We start from the raw sequence: 20086 nt of genomic DNA on the forward strand, positions 1-20086 counted from the left end.
AAATCCAGAATAGTGCAGGGAATGAGACGCATATAGACGCTCACCTTAGGGCTGCTCTGTTAAAACCATATCAATATACACTTTATTGCCAAAAGTATTTGGCCACCCATTCAAATGATCAGAATCAGGTGTCCTAATCAGTTGGCTTGGCCACAGGTGTATACAATCAAGCACTTAGGCATGGAGACTGTTTCTACAAACATCTGTGAAAGAATGGGCCGCTCTCAGTGATTTCCAGCGTGGAACTGTCATAGGATGCCACCTGTGCAAAAAATCCAGTCGTGAAATTTCCTCGCTCCTCAATATTCCAAAGTCAACTGTTTGCTTCATTATAAGAAAATGGAAGAGTTTGGGAACAACAGCAACTCAGCCATCAAGTGGTAGGCCACGTAAACTGACAGAGAGGGGTCAGCGGATGCTGAAGCGCATAGTGCAAAGACTTTCTGCACAGTCAGTTGCTGCAGAGCTCCAAACTTCATGTGGTCTTCCAATTAGCCCACGTACAGTACGCAGAGAGCTTCATGGAGTGGGCTTCAATGGCCGAGCAGCTGCATCTAAGCCATGCATCACCAAGTCCAATGCAAAGCGTGGGATGCAGTGGTGTAAAGCACGTCGCCACTGGACTTTAGAACAGTGGAGACGCCTTCTCTGGAGTGATGAATCACCCTTTTCCATCTGGCAATCTGATGGACGAGTCTGGGTTTGGAGGTTGCCAGGAGAACGCTACATTTCGGACTGCATTGTGCCGAGTGTGAAATTTGCTGGAGGAGGAATTATGGTTTGGGGTTGTTTTTCAGGAGTTGGGCTTGGCCCCTTAGTTTCAGTGAAAGTAACTTTGAATGCTCCAGGATACCAGAACATTTTGAACAATTCCATGCTCCCAACCTTGTGGGAACAATTTGGAGCGGGCCCCTTCTTCTTCCAACATGACTGTGCACCAGTGCACAAAGCCAGGTCCATAAAGACATGGATGACAGAGTCTGGTGCGGATTAACTTGACTTGCTTGCACAGAGTCCTGACTTGAACCCAATAGAACACCTTTGGGATGAATTAGAACGGAGACTGCGAGCCAGGCCTTCTCCACCAACATCAGTGTGTGACCTCACCAATGCACTTTTGGAAGAATGGTTGAAAATTCCTATAAACACACTCCGCAACCTTGTGGACAGCCTTCCCAGAAGAGTTGAAGCTGTAATAGCTGCAAAAGGTGGACCCACATCATATTGAACCCTATGGGTTAGGAATGGGATGGCACTTCAAGTTCATATGTGAGTCAAGGCAGGTGGCCAAATACTTTTGGCAATATAGTGTATGTCGCGGTAGACACGTAATCGATATCAATTAAAAATGCATTCAATTAAAAGTTTGATTTAAAAAAAATCTTATTTGTCAGAAAAAAGAAAGGAAGTTACAAAGCAATGTTGGTTGCATGAACAAAGGCACTCGCTCTCTGGTAGCCGAGCAAGGCAGGAACTGGTCACAGTGGGAGTGACACGCTAACAGACAATCAGGTAACAGTATAAACTATCAAGTTTGGTTGTGCCATCTTGTTGTTGTGGTTTAAATATTTGCATGGAGTGAGAAGAGAAAGTAAAAATGAGTGTTGCAGAGAGCGAAGAAATTTGTCAATAAAACAGGAAAAGTCACCTTGACATTATGGTAGTTTCTCTGACTTTTCAAAATGTACCGTAGTCAGACCAATGTGGTATGCAAATTATGCAAGACACACCATCCATCCGTCCGTCCGTCTTCAACCGCTTATCCGGAATCGGGTCGCGGGGACAACAGCTCCAGCAGAGACCCCCATTATTCCTTCTCCAGAGCAACATTAGCGACTTCCTCCTGGGGAATCCCGAAGTGTTCCCAGGCCAGAGAGAAGATGTAATCCCCCCATCTGGTCCTTGGCCTGCCGCGGGGTCTCCTCCCAGTGGGACGTGCAACGAGGACCTCCCTAGGGAGACGCTCGTGAGGCATCCGCACGAGATGCCCGAACCACCTAAGCTGGCTCCTTTCCAAGCGAAGGAGCAGCGGCTCTACTCCGAGTCTCTCTCGGGTGACTGAACTTCTCACCCTATCTCTAAGGGAGATGCCAGCCACCCTTCTGAGGAAACTCATTTCGATCGCTTGAATCCGCGATCTTATTCTTTCGGTCATGACCCACACTTCATGACCATAGGTGAGAGTAGGAATGTAGATAGTTCGGTAGACCGAGAGCTTTGCCCAACTATTTAGAGCACAGCTGTAACTTCATGGCACTAAACCTGCTGTAGGAGCCTAAATGCTGTTTAAGTTAATTTACATTTTATGGAAGGTGCTTTTTGTATATTCAGCCAAAATGGGACTATTTACTTTATTTGCATGCTTAGAATAATCATAAGGTACACTTTATTTGTAATTATTACATGTGTCTAAATAATTTGATGACGTAGCTGTTTGATTGCATATATGGCGGAAGGATCTGTGTGGTAGGTTGGTTTTTGGACACAGTGCATTATGGGTAATGGCAGTCAGGTGCGGGGGGAATTGAGCCACACAGTTTTTTGACCTCACTTTTACTTTTTCTTACTCTTGCTTTTTCTAACTCTTACTGTAACAAACTCTCTTTATTTTGCCATTAATTTGTTCCCACATCGTTATTGTTTACGTTTTTGAATAATTAAGTGACAAGTAAACGATACAAAACGAAGAGGAGCGTCTGGAGTTTGTTTGTTGTTGCCGCAGCAAGCGGAGCAGGAGAAAGTAGAGGAGCGTCAAGCTTAAGGCTTCATTAGGAATCTACACCTGCAGAAAATAGTTATTCTTAGGTTTTTCTGTTTACATTTTCACATTATGCACTATTTTGTTACACTTTATTAAGCATTTCTTACATATTCCTTATTTTTACACCTTCATTTTAAGAGGTTATTGTTAAATGTTCCATGCGATTTTAGAATTCTGTTCACATTGAATGTTTTCCATGCTTGTGTTGACATTCCATTTCCTTTCTGCCTCGATAGTTGTGCAGATTATAATCACAGGAAGGTTATGTCCAAAATAATGATTACCGTATTTTTCGGAGTATAAGTCGCTCTGGAGTATAAATCGCACCGGCCGAAAATGCATAACAAAAAAGGAAAAAAACATATATAAGTCGCACTGGAGTATAAGTCGCATTTTTTGGGGAAATTTATTTGATAAATCCCAACACCAAGAATAGACATTTGAAAGGCAATTTAAAATTAAAGCTGCAAGCAGCGTTGGTCGGGCCCGCCTTTTGCTGGTGTTTCCCGCCTTCACCCATTCAACAAGGTATTGTGTGTAGAATTTAGAGGACAGAAATGAATTGATTCCATTTCACGTTGTCATTATAGGGTATTGTGTGTAGAATTTTGAGGACGAAAAAGAAATAATTCCATTTCACGTTGTCATTATAGGGTATTGTGTGTAGAATTTTGAAGACGAAAAAGAAATAATTCCATTTCACGTTGTCATTATAGGGTATTGTGTGTAGAATTTTGAGGGCTGGTGCTTCCTGCTTTTAAGCGGCCATCTTGAGACAACAGCAGCGCAGCAGCATCAGCGCAGCGGTTCTTTGAAGGGTCGTAAAATCAAAACCGGAGCAGTAATCAAAACTCTTTCGTCAACTTTTAATCAGAAGGGTTCAATCTCTCTCTTGTGTTAGTTTGAAGCCGAAACGAGAAACGCGCTCAGAGGAGATAATGTTTGAAGAAAGGTGACCGGTTTTTACAAACATGTTGTTTTGAAGGGGGAATTGCAAACTTCCTGTTGATTTTTGCTGGGGGTTGTCAATCTATGAAATGTAGGTCTAAGTGAGACCTACATAGAGGTTTTTGTTTCATGTCTTTTCATGACCTTCCTAGTGGGAGTTACAGGCAGTTTTATCATTTGTTTCTTCCTAGGAGCAGTTTTGTCTGTGTTTTATTCCTAGGGGGCGCTAGAGCGCAATTTTGAGATTTGGGGTTAGGTTTTTTTACTAGATAGCAATTTTTGCCAGGCCTGATGTGTGTGTTCAGTTTGGTGAGTTTTGAAGCATGTTAAGGGGGACAAATTACAGCTCAAAGAGGCAAAAGTGACTGTTTTTAGTACATTTTTGTCTTGAAGGGGGAATTGCCAACTTCCTGTTGATTTTTGCTGAAGGATGTCAGTGTATGGAATCTAGGTCAAAGTCAGACCTACATAGAGGTTTTTGTTTCATGTCTCTATGATATTCCTACTGGAAGTTATAGGCCGTTTTGACTGTGTTTTTTCCTAGGGGGAGCTAGAGCGCAATTTTGAGTTTTGGGGTTTGGTTTTTTTATTAGATGGCAATTTTCGCCAGTCCTGATGTGTGGGTCAAATATGGTGAGTTTTGAAGCATGTTAAGTGGGTCAAATTACAGCTCAAGGAGGCGGCGGAAGAATAATAATAAAGAAAGAATAAAACGCTACAGAAACAATAGGTCCTTCTGTCCCAATGCAGAAGGACTCATTTTGGGAGTCCTTCTACAATGGGCCGTGCAGGCCCTAATAAATAAAGAATAGTGAACAGCAGGCTGAATAAGTGTACGTTATATGAGGCATAAATAACCAACTGGTATGTTAACGTAACATATTATGGTAAGAGTCATTCAAATAACTATAACATATAGAACATGCTATACGTTTACCAAACAATCTGTCACTCTTAATCGCTAAATCCCATGAAATCTTATACGTCTAGTCTCTTACGTGCATGAGCTAAATAATATTATTTGATATTTTACGGTAATGTGTTAATCATTTCACACATAAGTCGCTCCTGAGTATAAGTCGCATCCCCGGCCAAACTATGAAAAAAAACTGCGACTTATAGTCCGAAAAATACAGTAAGTGTATTTATAATCAAAATTAATATAATTTGCTCCTGGTCCTTACTTTCGATACGTCATGAAAATAGCAATAACCATCAAAGTCGAGCGATATCAATCACTTATATCCTAATAGGCTTGTTTTAGTTATATCGCCCAGCCCAAGCTCATCTTATATAAAATTTGCAGAAAAAACGCCTCCAGGAGAAGAAATGTTTTTTTGGAAGATGCTCACCCACTCTTGTCAAAGCTTCCATTTATTCTCTCTGCAGGAACGTTGTTTCTACACAAAATCAGGCATTTTTAAGCCGCAGCAAACACATAAAAGCCCGCAAAATTCTGGAGGGACTGTCTTATTGTGTATCAATTACTGAATGAATCATTTGTATCAACGCTACTACACTAGATGAATCTTTTTGAACTCCTCCTCCAGTGTTGTTTGTTCTAAGCGTGCCTTCTATCCACTTCTGCAGGGCCACAACCGCATCATAGCATACAGCCGGCCCGTCTACTTCTGCCTGTGCTGCGGCTTCATCTGGCTGCTCCACTACACCAGCCTGAGGACGAGCTCTTCACGCTTCACGCTGTACGGCGTCGCGCTCACCAGCTCGCTCGTCCTCGCCTCTGCAAGGGACCTCGTCATAAGTAAGGGGCCCATGTAGAAGCACAGTAAACATTACTCACTTGAGGTATCGGGGGGGGGGGGGAAATCCTCGATCCTGCGGCAATTTTCTTGACTTGTGTCTGTGTAATTGTGCTTGCGAGCAGACACGCTAAAGGAATGCCCAACCTCCTTGTGTACAGTAATTAATATTGCTGCTGTTGTCATGGAGACATGCCTCAGGGAAGCATTACGATGCGTGACAATTAACACTTTCGTGTGGGCTGTGCAGCATCTGTTTAAGAAAAATAATTGTATGATACTAATGACTGTGTGTGTGTGTGTGCAGTCTTCACGCTGTGTTTCCCCATCATCTTCTTTGTGGGCCTGCTGCCGCAGGTCAACACATTTGTCATGTATCTCTTTGAACAGCTGGACATGCACATCTTTGGGGGCAACGGTGAGCAAGACGCACACTTAACATTGTTTTTTTGATGTGCTCTTCATCCTGTTGTGTACTAACATGTTGGGACATAATGTTAATGTGTGCATCTTGTTTGATAGCCTCCACAAGCCTACTGTCGGCGCTCTACAGCTTTCTACGCAGCGTGGTCACCGTCGCTCTGCTCTACGGTTTCTGCTACGGCGCCCTGAAGGTGAGCTAATACAGACGCCAGGGTGGTGTCTTTGTGGATCATTTAACTGCCCGTTTGTCGTGTCTCAGGAGACCTGGGAGCCTCACCACATCCCCGTGCTCTTCTCGGTCTTCTGCGGCCTCTTGGTGGCGGTATCGTACCACCTGAGCCGGCAGAGCAGCGACCCGTCTGTCCTCATGTGAGTTCTCACGCAACCAAACACACTCACCTGATATGCTTTGTAGGGAAAAGTTTTGTGACTTATTATTGTCTTTTTGGTAATAGTACTGGAAACTTAGACGTAGGAAGGAAAAAAGGACAGCTACAAACCCCGTTTCCATATGAGTTGGGAAATTGTGTTAGATGTAAATATAAACGGAATACAATGATTTGCAAATCATTTTCAACCCATATTGAATTGAATGCACTACAAAGACAAGATATTTGATGTTCAAACTCATAAACTTTATTTATTTTTTGCAAATGATAATTAACTTAGAATTTTATGGCTGCAACACGTGCCAAGGTAGTTGGGAAAGGGCATGTTCACCACTGTGTTACATGGCCTTTCCTTTTAACAATACTCAGTAAACGTTTGGGAACTGAGGAGACACATTTTTGAAGCTTCTCAGGTGGAATTCTTTCCCATTCTTGCTTGATGTACAGCTTAAGTTGTTCAACAGTCCGGGGGTCTCCGTTGTGGTATTTTAGGCTTCATAATGCGCCACACATTTTCAATGGGAGACAGGTCTGGACTACAGGCAGGCCCGTCTAGTACCCGCACTCTTTTACTATGAAGCCACGTTTATGTAACACATGACTTGGCATTGTCTTGCTGAAATAAGCAGGGGCGTCCATGATAACATTGCTTGGATGGCAACATATGTTGCTCCAAAAGCTGTATGTACTTTTCAGCATTAATGGCGCCTTCACAGATGTGTAAGTTACCCATGTCTTGGGCACTAATACACCCCCATACCATCACAGATGCTGGCTTTTCAACTTTGCGCCTATAACAATCAGGATACTTCTTTTCCTCTTTGGTCCGGAGGACACGACGTCCACAGTTTCCAAAAACAATTTGAAATGTGGACTTGTCAGACCACAGAACACTTTTCCACTTTGTATCAGTCCATCTTAGATGAGCTCAGGCCCAGCGTTTCTGGGTGTTGTTGATAAACGGTTTTCGCCTTGCATAGGAGAGTTTTAACTTGCACTTACAGATGTAGCGACCAACTGTAGTTACTGACAGTGGGTTTCTGAAGTGTTCCTGAGCCCATGTGGCGATATCCTTTACACACTGATGTCGCTTGTTGATGCAGTACAGCCTGAGGGATCGAAGGTCATGGGCTTAGCTGCTACGTGCACTGATTTCTCCAGATTCTTTGAAACCTTTGATGATATTACGGACCGTAGATGGTGAAATCCCTAAATTCCTTGCAATAGCTGGTTGAGAAATGTTTTTTTTAAACTGTTCAACAATTTGCTCACGCATTTGTTGACAAAGTGGTGACCCTCGCCCCATCCTTGTTTGTGAATGACTGAGCATTTCATGGAATCTGCTTTTATACCCAATCATGGCACCCACCTGTTCCCAATTTGCCTGTTCACCTGTGGGATGTTCCAAATAAGTGCTTGATGAGCATTCCTCAACTTTATCAGTATTCATTGCCACCTTTCCCAACTTCTTTGTCACGTGTTGCTGACATCAAATTCTAAAGTTAATGATTATTGGCAAAAAAAAAATGTTTATCAGTTTGAACGTCAAATATGTTGTCTTTGTAGCATATTCAACTGAATTTGGGTTGAAAATTATTTGCAAATCATTGTATTCCGTTTATATTTACATCTAACACAATTTCCCAACTCATATGGAAACGGGGTTTGTATAACCAGAGGTGGGTAGAGTAGCCAGAAATTGTACTCAAGTAAGAGTACTGTTACTTTAGAGATTTATTACTCAAGTAAAAGTAAGGAGTAGTCACCCAAATATTTACTTGAGTAAAAGTAAGAAGTATGTTGTGAAAAAACTACTCAAGTACTGAGTAACTGATGAGTAACCTGTTCGTTTAATGATGACGGCAACAAATAATGCACAAAAACATATAAATAGCAATGAGCAAATTCAGAGCCAGGAATATCTCTTAAGCAACTAAAACAATAATATATATTAAACAATAATACATTAAAATAAAAAAAATTAAGGCAATTTGAGCCACAATAACTTAACAGCACCATAGGCTCAGTAGGCAGAGATTACAAAGGAAAATAACAAGTTAGTCTTTACGCAAACCATAAACTCTGATAGATGTGGGCTGCACTTGGGAACACACTGTGCACTTCTGATTGGTGTTTGTATGCATGTGTGAGTGTGTGTGCGTGTGTCTCTGTCTGTCTGTCTATGAGGCTGCAGTGCGTTAATTAATGTCCCCACACGATGTACATTTGACAGTGATTCATAGCAGGGAAGCTAACATCAGCCTACGGTGACAGCCAAAATATCTACTAACGTTACTTACCGCCATGTGCTTCCTCAAATTTGACGTTGAGTTCATGTAAGCTGAAATGTCCACTTGTTTGGGGAGACACATATGACAACGCATTACATAACTGTTTTTTTGGTTGTCTGAAGCGTGATCATCGATTTTATGTGAGGCCAAGGGTGTTTGCGTACGTTGTTGTCTCTGCCATTATTGTTGCTGTTTGCCGCTGAAACTTTATGTGCAGTTAATCATGTGACCGCCTGGCTCTGTTTGATTGGTGAAACGGAGTCAAACGTCACCAGTGACTGCATCTGATTGGTGAAACGCAGGCATGCGATAGATCCTACTTTGAAGGTCTGTCTGACAAACCAAAACAAACAAAGCGTGCATTAACAGATCGATAAAAATCAGTAGCGAGTAGCGAGCTGAATGTAGATAAATGGAGCGGAGTAAAAGTAGCGTTTCCTCTCTATAAATATACTCAAGCAAAAGTAAAAGTATGTTGCATTAAAACTACTCTTAGAAGTACAATTTATCCCAAAAGTTACTCAAGTAGATGTAACGGAGTAAATGTAGTGCGTTACTACCCACCTCTGGCTATAACTAGGGATGGGTACTTTTTTGGCTTAAAATCCAATGGTGCCATGTTACGGTACTTGGGTTGCGTGTGACGTCACGCCCCATTGTAGACTGAGACACTTGGCGATCACTCCAGCAGCACTGAGAGCGGACTCAGCCAAACTACCTCTTAGTAAAGTTGCAATTTTTAATGACTACAAAACAATTAACTCAAAAAAGACTACAACGTAGGTAAAGTAAGGCTTTATTTTTCCAAAAAATGCGCGAGCTTAATGCTAATATACATTGACTTTACGATTGACATGCTACTGAATGAATGAATGAAATAAGTTTATATCGGTCATATAATCAACCATCAACCATTTTGTGTGACCAGATTAACAGTACAGTTTAGACATATTTAACAATCATACACATTTACACACAAAAAGAAAAAGAATGACCGAAAAGGAATAGGCTGAAGCCAAGGCTTATATTTGCCTATCCTATACATTCACTGAAAATTAGATTGCCTGGAACATCACCGTTAAAAAACATCAATGGGGTGAAAGTAATTGTTACTATATTTTATAATTTTCAATTATTTCACCTTTTCAAGGTTTTCTTAAACCTTAACAAAGAACTACATGTCTTCAGCTCATCACTGAGCTTGTTCCAACATTTAACTCCTAAAACTGAAATACATTTGTATTTTACATTCCTTCTTACTTTACCTATTTCAAAAATCAATATCCCCCGTAAATTATAGTTTTCTCCTCTTAATTTGAATAACCTAAGAATACAAGCTGGAAGGCTGTTGTTCTTTACTCGAAACATAATTTCCATTGTTTTTAAAAACACAATATCTGAAAATTTGAACACATTAGAACTTATAAATAATGGATTGGTATGTTCATAGTAGCACGCTTTGTGTATTATTCTAATGACTCTTTTTTGAAGTTTAATTAGTGGGTCTATGTTTGTTTTATAAACATTTCCCCAAACTTCGACACAATATGTTAAATATGGAAAAATAAACTACTGATTAGCATTAGCGATTTTACATAGCGATTTCAACACCTCTAAATCTCTTAATGAAAACTACAACTAAGATGCATGTTACAATCAAACACCTGGTGCGTAAAAAGTAGAATACTTACATTAGTAGCACTTTTTAGGACGCAACAAAAACACACTGCCATCTAACCAACTGTAATTGGAACTTCATATCGAGCTTGTAAATGATAATATGATGATAATAAAACGACATATAAAAACTGGACAGCAGCTATTATCAGTTCGCTTTTAAATGCTGCAATAAAAAATTAGACTTTATCATCAAAAATAATTATTTATTAACACACACAAAAGTACCGATAAATGGTACCATTGAGTACCGGTATCGGTTCCCGGGTACCGGGAATTGGTACCGTATCGGTTCCAATGTAAACGGTACCCAGCTTCCACTTCCAAAGAAAACGTTCACGTTTTGTCCATTTGTGAGGTCAGAATTGTAGGACCTGTTCTCGTTCTTACACACCAAAACCCATCCCAGAATGCATTTATAGACCTTGCCTGGTGCACTGGGCACAGAAAAGGGTCTTCCCCAAAGAAGAAAGTATACCATTATCCAAAAATTAAGAATTAATATTGGAGGACTACTGAGGACTGTTAGCTATGATAAACTAATTTATAGGGCTGCTGCTATTGATTCTTTTCTTAATCGAGTAACCTATCGATTAGTTTGTTTGATTAATGGAGGAATCTAATAAAACACACTTTATAACGTATAGGCGTATTTTAGGGAAAATAGTTATAAAAAAAACAATGATTTTTCTTAGGAGTTTAACGATTTGTTTTAACAATGATTCAATAATTGTGGTTGCCAATATATGATTTAGGGACAATACTTTTTTCTTTTTTTTTTTTTTAAGAACTACCGTATTTTTTGGACTATAAGTCGCTCCGGAGTTTAAGTCGTTCCGGCCGAAAATGCATAATAAAGAAGGAAAAAAACATATAAGTCGCACTGGAGTATAAGTCACATTTTTTTCTGGAAATGTATTTGATAAAAGCCAACACCAAGAATAGACATTTGAAAGGCAATTTAAAATAAATAAAGAATAGTGAACAACAGGCTGAATAAGTGTACGTTATATGAGGCATAAATAACCAACTGAGAACGTGCCTGGTATGTTAACGTAACATATTATGGTAAGAGTCATTCAAATAACTATAACATATAGAACACGCTATACGTTTACCAAACAATCTGTCACTCCTAATCGCTAAATCCCATGAAATCTTATACGTCTAGTCTCTTACGTGAATGAGCTAAATAATATTATTTGATATTTTACGCTAATGTGTTAATCATTTCACACATAAGTCGCTCCTGAGTATAAGTCGCACCCCCGGCCAAACTATGAAAAAAACTGCGACTTATAGTCCGAAAAATACGGTATACGATCCGAAGCAATTCAGTGAGTTGAAATCGATTCAGTAACTTTTTATAAAAAAAAAAAATGTAAAAAAAATGAAGCAGTGTGACTGTGAAATAGTGGATACTGGACACTGCATGTGACGTTTGCTATATTCCTCTTATTTCTTGTAAGGGAATTATGTATACATGAATTATGGATACAAACAAGCAAGCAGACAAAAAATAATGGCCAATTCATTCACGTCTTATTTGAATAAAGTGCAACCAACCCTTTAGGTTGACTTAACAAGAGGAAACATTTCTGCTCACATTTTCAACATTGAAAACATATTCACTAAAATTACAGGAACCAACACTTTAAGAGTAGATTTACCTGATAAATACATTTTCCTGACCCGGCCATACAATATCTGTTTTGTCTAACGAAGGACAGCGTACTAAGTGTGCGGAAGCATGTATGTCCCTCATTCTTGTTGATGGTGTGGGCCCCTCGCTTCCTAATTTCCATAGCCTCCTTCATCCATCTATTCTATTTCTTTCTTTCTCATCAAATTACTTCTCCTTGTGTTCCGGGAGTCGGTGCAGCTCCGTAATTATGTACCACTGTCACGTCCATTCTCACAGATATGTCACAGATATTACAATGTTGTCTTGTGGCAATTGCGTTAATGACCAGTGTTTCCCACAGGACAGGCATCTATTTGTGGTGGTGTGGTCGGGGGGTGGGGGGTGGCGGCGGCAGCGGCGATGACCAAGAAGAACGCAGAGTTGGAATATAATTACAACATTTTATGTACATATTTATATCTAGATTTGAACAATTAGTGATTCACTGAAATATATTTATTAATTGTGGTTCTTACAAAAAATATATCTTATAAAATATAAAAGCTAAAATGTCTCTTAAAGCTCTGCTCCTTTAATTAATGAATACTAAATAATTTAACTTTAGCCTACTATTACAACCATATTATTTACCAGCAACATGAAGTGAAACAGAGGCAGAGGTGTCCTGCCACAGTCAGTCAACCTCCTCCTCCTCCTGCTGCTGCTGAACAGGTCGCACCTGTGGTCCGGACTGTAGGCCTACCTCCTCTCCAAGTCAAGCCCTTTTCGGCCGTTGAAAATATTTTTCTATACTCATCTGTGTGAAGGAGTGAACATCCAACATTAGAATTTATTACTAACGAGCAGAAGCGCTCTATGTACAGTGCCGTCTAACCTTAAGCGGCAGCAGCTCAACACATGCAGGGTTCAACGTTAAGGTTTTTTTCTACTTGCCCGACTTCTCAAATCTACTTGCCCCAATATTTTTACTTGTCCTGCCTAGGTTTTTTTCTGGCTGTGTAGTGCTCATGGCTTATATCTTACTAAAAGCCTTCCCGTTGACTATTTACAACACTACACAGTAATTATTATTATTATTATTATCTATAATTACATTTAAATGGCATTGCATACATGTAAAATTAAATGCTATTTCACATTATTTGACCAGTAGCAGTTATACCCATCTGAACAGGTCAGCCACCTGTTTAAAGCCTGATCACAGTTGAAATCTTGAAATGAAGGGCCTTTAATGGCCAAAACATTAACCTGGACAACATTTTAACAGCTGGTTGGCTCAGATTTTATTCTTTTCATTGCATTCACATGCTGCAGTGGACAGTGGACAATTTAGCTTCAGTCCATGTGTGTTTATTGACAACAGGGTTATAACCTGGACACGTTAGCTCGTCGGTATGAAAACAGGTGACTGTTACTACGTGCGTCTGCCCGGCCGCCGAGTCAAATAGCGGCGGTGTTAATGAAGCAGCGTCAGGCTGCTCATCGTCAGTGAAACGCTCGGTGAAATCGCGGATTAACGTTAAATATATGACGAGCCGCAAGCGATGCAGCTATAACCTATATTACCCTCGTATTTTGATCCCGTCCGTCCCTCTTCTTCTTCTTCTGGCCCACCAGGTGAATTAAGTGCTATTGGCGGAGTTACAATGCATAGTAGGCTACCGCCACCTACTGCACCGGAGTTGTAACTACAAGCAACATTCACAGACAGTCCCATTGCTTTTATGAGCGGTCGAGCGAGTCAAAAGCCGAAAAATCCATTTGTGGCGGACGTAATTCTTTCGTGGCGGGCCGCCACAAATAAATGAATGTGTGGGAAACACTGATGACCTTTCTTGACCACCGTAGATATTCGCCGTTTTTGCTTCGATGATGCCGCAGACTGGAAAATAGAGTTAACGTTCAACATCTTTCATAAATCCAATGTTTTCCTTTTTGTAGAATCGATAAAATCAATCAATTCCCTTTTAAAATGATCTTGAATGAATCTCTTGGATGGCAAACTTGCCGAGCGCAGATTGATAAACTTGAAATTTAGAAATATAAATCGATATAGCGATGTATCGATTAATCGTTACACCCCTAACTCATATGGGCTCTATTACAGCGACTGTGCGAAAACTGTCTGTGTATTTAAAGTTTCGGGCAGTCCATGCAGTCTGGATTTGATCAATTATTATTGCTTATACCAGGGCTTTTCAACTGGCGGGCCGAAAGCTTTTCATTATGCCGGCCGAACAACTCCCAAATAGGCTTTGTTGTGTGACTATCAGAAACAAATTAGTCATTGAGAGTAGAAAGCAGGGCTCTGTCTGACACGCTGGGTCCAAGGAAGCAACATGATGTCATTACTGCAGTTTTGAGGGTGATTTATTTTCCCTTTGAGTAAAAAACAATACATTACATGCAGATTAATTTGCAGGACTATATGGACCAGACTATGAGGGGAAAAAGATAGCCTTTTGCGGTCAACAGAAGTAACGGTACCCTACCTCACTCTTTCTCTATACAAGACAAAAAGATTCACAGGCAGGTGCAGGTGTTATTCATTCAGCCCCAGACACACACACACACACACACACACACATGTAGCCACACCCACTATCCCAGGTGACAAGTGAGAAACAAATCCCTGCCTCTACAGCAGTGGTTCTTAACCTGGGTTCGATCGAACCCTAGGGGTTCGCGAGGCAAAGACACATCCGACTTATCGTATAAATAAAAACTTCTCCCTATCAGCGTATTATGGATACCCCCAAACAATGTTCCCTCTGATTTGCAGGTTGTTTGATTGATCGATTGAAACTCTGCAAAGGAAGAGAATACATTATATGAAACAGTACAGTTTACACAGTACAGTACATATTCCTTACAATTGACCACTAAATGGTAACACCAGAAAAAGTTTTTCAACTTGTTTAAGTCGGGGTCCACGTTAATCAATTCATGGTAATGTGTGTAAGGTGTGTAATTTGTTGTGAGTTCATGCACTGTGTTGGTTTTGTTCTTTGAACAAGGTGATGTTCATGCACGGTTCATTTTGTGCACCAGTAAAAAAAACATATAACTGTTTCTTGAATTTAAAAAAAAATAATTTATTTATTTTTCACTAAAGAAGGGTTCGGTGAATGCGCATATGAAACTGGTGGTCCAACAAGGTTAAGAACCACTGCTCTACAGCAGTGGTTCTCCAATGGGGGTACGCGTACCCCTGGGGGTACTTGAAGGTATGCCAAGGGGTACGTGAGATTTTTTTTTTAAATATTCTAAAAATAGCAACAATTCAAAAATCCTTTATAAATATATTTATTGAATAATACTTCAACAAAATATGAATGTAAGTTCATAAACCGAACATCAAATCAAGTAGGCTATTCCATTCATTACCATAAACCCAGAGTTTCCCCCATGCCATGATGGTTTGACCCTCACTAAAATGTCTGTCAGAAAGAACTGTGAAAAGAAATGCAACAATGCAATATTCAGTGTTGACAGCGAGATTTTTTGTGGACATGTTCCATAAATATTGATGTTAAAGATTTCTTTTTTTGTGAAGAAATGTTTAGAATTAAGTTCATGAATCCAGATGGATCTCTATTACAATCCCCAAAGAGGGCACTTTAAGTTGATGATTACTTCTATGTGTAGAAATCTTTGTTTATAATTGTTTATAAAAGTTTTTTTGTTATTTTTATATCTTTTTTCCCAAATAGTTCAAAAAAGACCACTACAAATGAGCAATATTTTGCACTGTTATACAATTAATAAATCAGAAACTGATGACATAGTGCTGTATTTTACTTCTTTATCTCTTTTTTTCAACCAAAAATGCTTTGCTCTGATTAGGGGGTACTTGAATTAAAAAAATGTTCACAGGGGGTACATCACTGAAAAAAGGGTGAGAACCACTGCTCTACAGGCTTGATAAAACCATTAAAACTAGGGTTGATTATGTATGCAGTACTCCCACCACCCCACAGGGGGAAGCAGTGAGGCATATGTGCCACAATGAAGCAGCAGTGGGATGAGTAAGAAGAAGACCATTCATTCAACCCTGGGGAAAAAAATATCTAAATAAATGGCAATTTTTATTATTTTATTTTTTATTTTTTTGTCCTGTCCAGCTTCTCAGGCAAATCATATAGTTGATATAGATGCCCATATCGGCTGTACAAATTTACTTTACAAAAGAGAAGTGTGGGATACTTCTCTTGTTGCCTTATTTGTGTTTGACTTTTTAAAATGTATTTATATTATTATTTGGTGCAGCCGGGCCGGAGCAGGAGGGGATAGAAAGAGAAAAAAGACGGGGGGGAAATTGTGGGGACAAGAAGGGGATAAGACAGAGAGACAACAACAACAGCAGCCACCATAACAATAACAACAACAACAACAACAATAGAACAACATCTGCAAATAGGATATGTAAAAAAATGTGGGTGTTAAAAGTGAAAACATTTGACTTTTAACAACGCCTGGGAAACAAAGTATGAATGTTCTTCCCCGAGCAAGTGCTCGAGTCATTGTTTCCTGTCGGACCTTTTAAGCGGAACGGTAGAAATCCCAGCGTGTAAGCTTCATCGCAAAACTTGGTCAAACATTTGTAAGTAAATATAATTTGTGCATAAATATACTTAGTTTGTTTTGTATTGAAATTGCTGACTGCGTGATGCCTATTGTACTTGTGGTTGTGTTGTTTTTTTGTCTGAATGTAACTTTGGGCAGCAAAGTTCATTTAATACATGTAGTGCTAAATTTGACCAATAGAGGGCGACAACGCTAATAGTGATAAGTCACATAAAATGTTTGGTGTGTGAATGTTGTGTAATTTCTATATGTGTAAACATTTGTAGTTTATTGTATGAATATAGTAACACTAAACCTATTTTATTTATGTACAAACCCTGTTTCCATATGAGTTGGGAAATTGTGTTAGATGTAAATATAAACGGAATACAATGATTTGCAAATCATTTTCAACCCAAATTCAGTTGAATATGCTACAAAGACAACATATTTGATGTTCAAACGGATAAACTTTTTTTTTTTGCAAATAATCATTAACTTTAGAATTTGATACCAGCAACACGTGACAAAGAAGTTGGGAAAGGTGGCAATAAATACTGATAAAGTTGAGGAATGCTCATCAAACACTTATTTGGAACATCCCACAGGTGTGCAGGCAAATTGGGAACAGGTGGGTGCCATGATTGGGTATAAAAACATCTTCCCAAAAAATTCACAAGAAAGGATGGGGCGAGGTACACCCCTTTCTCCACAACTGCATGAGCAAATAGTCAAACAGTTTAAGAACAACGTTTCTCAAAGTGCAATTGCAAGAAATTTAGGGATTTCAACATCTACGGTCCATAATATCATCAAAAGGTTCAGAGAATCTGGAGAAATCACTCCACGTAAGCGGCATGGCCGGAAACCAACATTGAATGACCGTGACCTTCGATCCCTCAGACGGCACTGTATCAAAAACCGACATCAATCTCTAAAGGATATCACCACATGGGCTCAGGAACACTTCAGAAAACCACTGTCACTAAATACAGTTGGTCGCTACATCTGTAAGTGCAAGTTAAAGCTCTACTATGCAAAGCGAAAGCCATTTATCAACAACATCCAGAAACGCCGCCGGCTTCTCTGGGCCCGAGATCATCTAAGATGGACTCATGCAAAGTGGAAAAGTGTTCTGTGGTCTGACGAGTCTACATTTCAAATTGTTTTTGGAAATATTCGACATGTGTCATCCGGACCAAAGGAGAAGTGAACCATCCAGACTGTTATCGACGCAAAGTTCAAAAGCCAGCATCTTTGATGGTATGGGGGTGCATTAGTGCCCAAGGCATGGGTAACTTACACATCTGTGAAGGCACCATTAATGCTGAAAGGTACATACAGGTTTTGGAACAACATATGCTGCCATCTAAGCGCCGTATTTTTCATGGACGCCCCTGCTTATTTCAGCAAGATAATGCCAAGCCACATTCAGCACATGTTACAACAGCGTGGCTTCGTAAAAAAAGAGTGCGGGTACTTTCCTGGCTCGCCTGCAGTACAGACCTGTCTCCCATCGAAAATGTGTGGCGCATTATGAAGCGTAAAATACGACAGCGGAGACCCCGGACTGTTGAACGACTGAAGCTCTACATAAAACAAGAATGGGAAAGAATTCCACTTTCAAAGCTTCAACAATTAGTTTCCTCAGTTCCCAATCGTTTATTGAGTGTTGTTAAAAGAAAAGGTGATGTAACACAGTGGTGAACATGCCCTTTCCCAACTACTTTGGCACGTGTTGCAGCCATGAAATTCTAAGTTAATGATTATTTGCAAAAAAAAAATTAAGTTTATGAGTTTGAACATCAAATATGTTGTCTTTGTAGTGCATTCAATTGAATATGGGTTGAAAAAATTGGCAAATCATTGTATTCCGTTTATATTTACATCTAACACAATTTCCTAACTCATATGGAAACGGGGTTTGGAAAATACACAATGGACGTTATACTTTTGTGATGTTTATTTTATGTTTATATTTTCTGTCCTGGGCAGCAAGGTGGAAAAGGGGTTAATGCGTGTGCCTCACAATACGAAGGTTTTGGGTTCAATCCCCGGGGCTCGGGGTCTTTCTGTGTGGAGTTTACATGTTTCCCCCCGTGACTGCGTGGGTTCCCTCGGGATACTCCGGCTTCCTCACACCAGGTTGATTGGCAACACTAAATTGGCCCTAGTATGTGAGTGTGGATGTCGTCTATCTTTGTCGGCCCTGCGTTGAGGTGACGACTTGTCCCTGCCTTCCGCCCGAGTGCAGCTGGGATAGGCTCCAGCCCCCCACCCCCACCACCCCGAGAGGGACAAGGGGTAGAAAATGGATAGATGGAATTTGAGTCTTACAAACCTAAATGAAGGAAGAAGTGTAAAGAAATGAAACTAAGAAAGGAAAATAATTCAAAACATCAATCCTCAACGAAAACTTCATACTGTTGACTAGCTGCACACGAGGGAAATATAATGAATTTATTGACATTGCAGTGTGAAAGCCGATGTGTTTACTTTGCAATCTCAAAGAAATATAACCTGCGGAGGCACTTTCTAACCAAACATTCATATTTCAATGTCCGGCCCCTGAGTCCTCAGACTCTTGAAACTTGTCAGGTTCAAACACTGATGACATCTATTAAACAGACAAGAAGCAAGGAATCATATAGAGACAGAGTTAAATTTAGCTCAATGAGGAGAGACGTTTTGGGCTGTACTCTTGGTTACAGAACCAACCTACGCTCTAAGGCAGTGGTTCTCAAATGGGGGTACCCGTACCCCTGGGGGTACTTGAAGGTATGACAAGGGGTACGTGAGATTTTTTTTTAAATATTCTAAAAATAGCAACAATTAAAAAATCCTTTATAAATATATTTATTGAATAACAAAATAAATGTTTAGAATTAAGTTCATGAATCCAGATGGATCTCTATTACAATCCCCAAAGAGAGCACTTTAAGTTGATGATTACTTCTATGTGTAGAAATCTTTATTTATAATTGAATCACTTGTTTTTAGTTATTTTCATATCTTTTTTCCAAATAGTTCAAGAAAGACCACTACAAATGAGCAATATTTTGCACTGTTATACAATTTAATAAATCAGAAACTGATGACATAGTGTTGTATTTTACTTCTTTATCTCTTTTTTTCAACCAAAAATGCTTTGCTCTGATTAGGGGGTACTTGAATTAAAAACATGTTCATAGGGGGTCCATCACTGAAAAAAGGTTGAGAACCACTGCTCTAAGGTAACAGTCCCACGTGCTCCTCTATTTACTTGGGAGGTCCCTGGTTACATCACTGAGGCTGCCTCTGAAGGAAGGGGGGTAATCTCAGCAGCCCCAATTAGACACAACATAAAGTGAATGAAATGCAAATGTGCCGACACTCGTGATATCGCCCTTTCTCTGCTCTGTCTGCGTCACGGCACTTGATGTTCGCCCTTGGCAGTCAGCAAGCCGGTTCTGGACACAAACACTGATACGAGACGATGTCCCTTTGCACAGATAGAAAAGTACAACTTCAGCACCACAATTGATAATAACTATAGCAACAACCTTTAAGCATAAGAGTTGTGTGATAACTTACACATAATTATTATAATAATTATTGGCCCTCTTCATTATGTCGTTGGATAGCCC

The 20086-nt window shown here is 39.9% G+C and overlaps 1 protein-coding gene across 4 annotated transcripts in view; it reads left to right on the forward strand.

Moving 5' to 3' along the window:
• The window catches only part of pcnx1 (pecanex 1), a 145346-nt gene that overhangs the window by 81383 nt on the left and 43877 nt on the right, over positions 1-20086 (forward strand). For all 4 annotated transcript variants that reach the window (XM_061969017.1, XM_061969018.1, XM_061969019.1 and 1 more), the window contains 4 exons: positions 5300-5471; positions 5777-5887; positions 5992-6083; positions 6152-6261. In XM_061969017.1, the coding sequence (XP_061825001.1) occupies positions 5300-5471; positions 5777-5887; positions 5992-6083; positions 6152-6261 (485 nt within the window). The remainder of the gene's footprint in view (positions 1-5299; positions 5472-5776; positions 5888-5991; positions 6084-6151; positions 6262-20086) is intronic.

This window comes from Nerophis lumbriciformis, linkage group LG08 (assembly GCF_033978685.3).
Source record: "Nerophis lumbriciformis linkage group LG08, RoL_Nlum_v2.1, whole genome shotgun sequence".
Taxonomy (NCBI): domain Eukaryota; kingdom Metazoa; phylum Chordata; class Actinopteri; order Syngnathiformes; family Syngnathidae; genus Nerophis; species Nerophis lumbriciformis.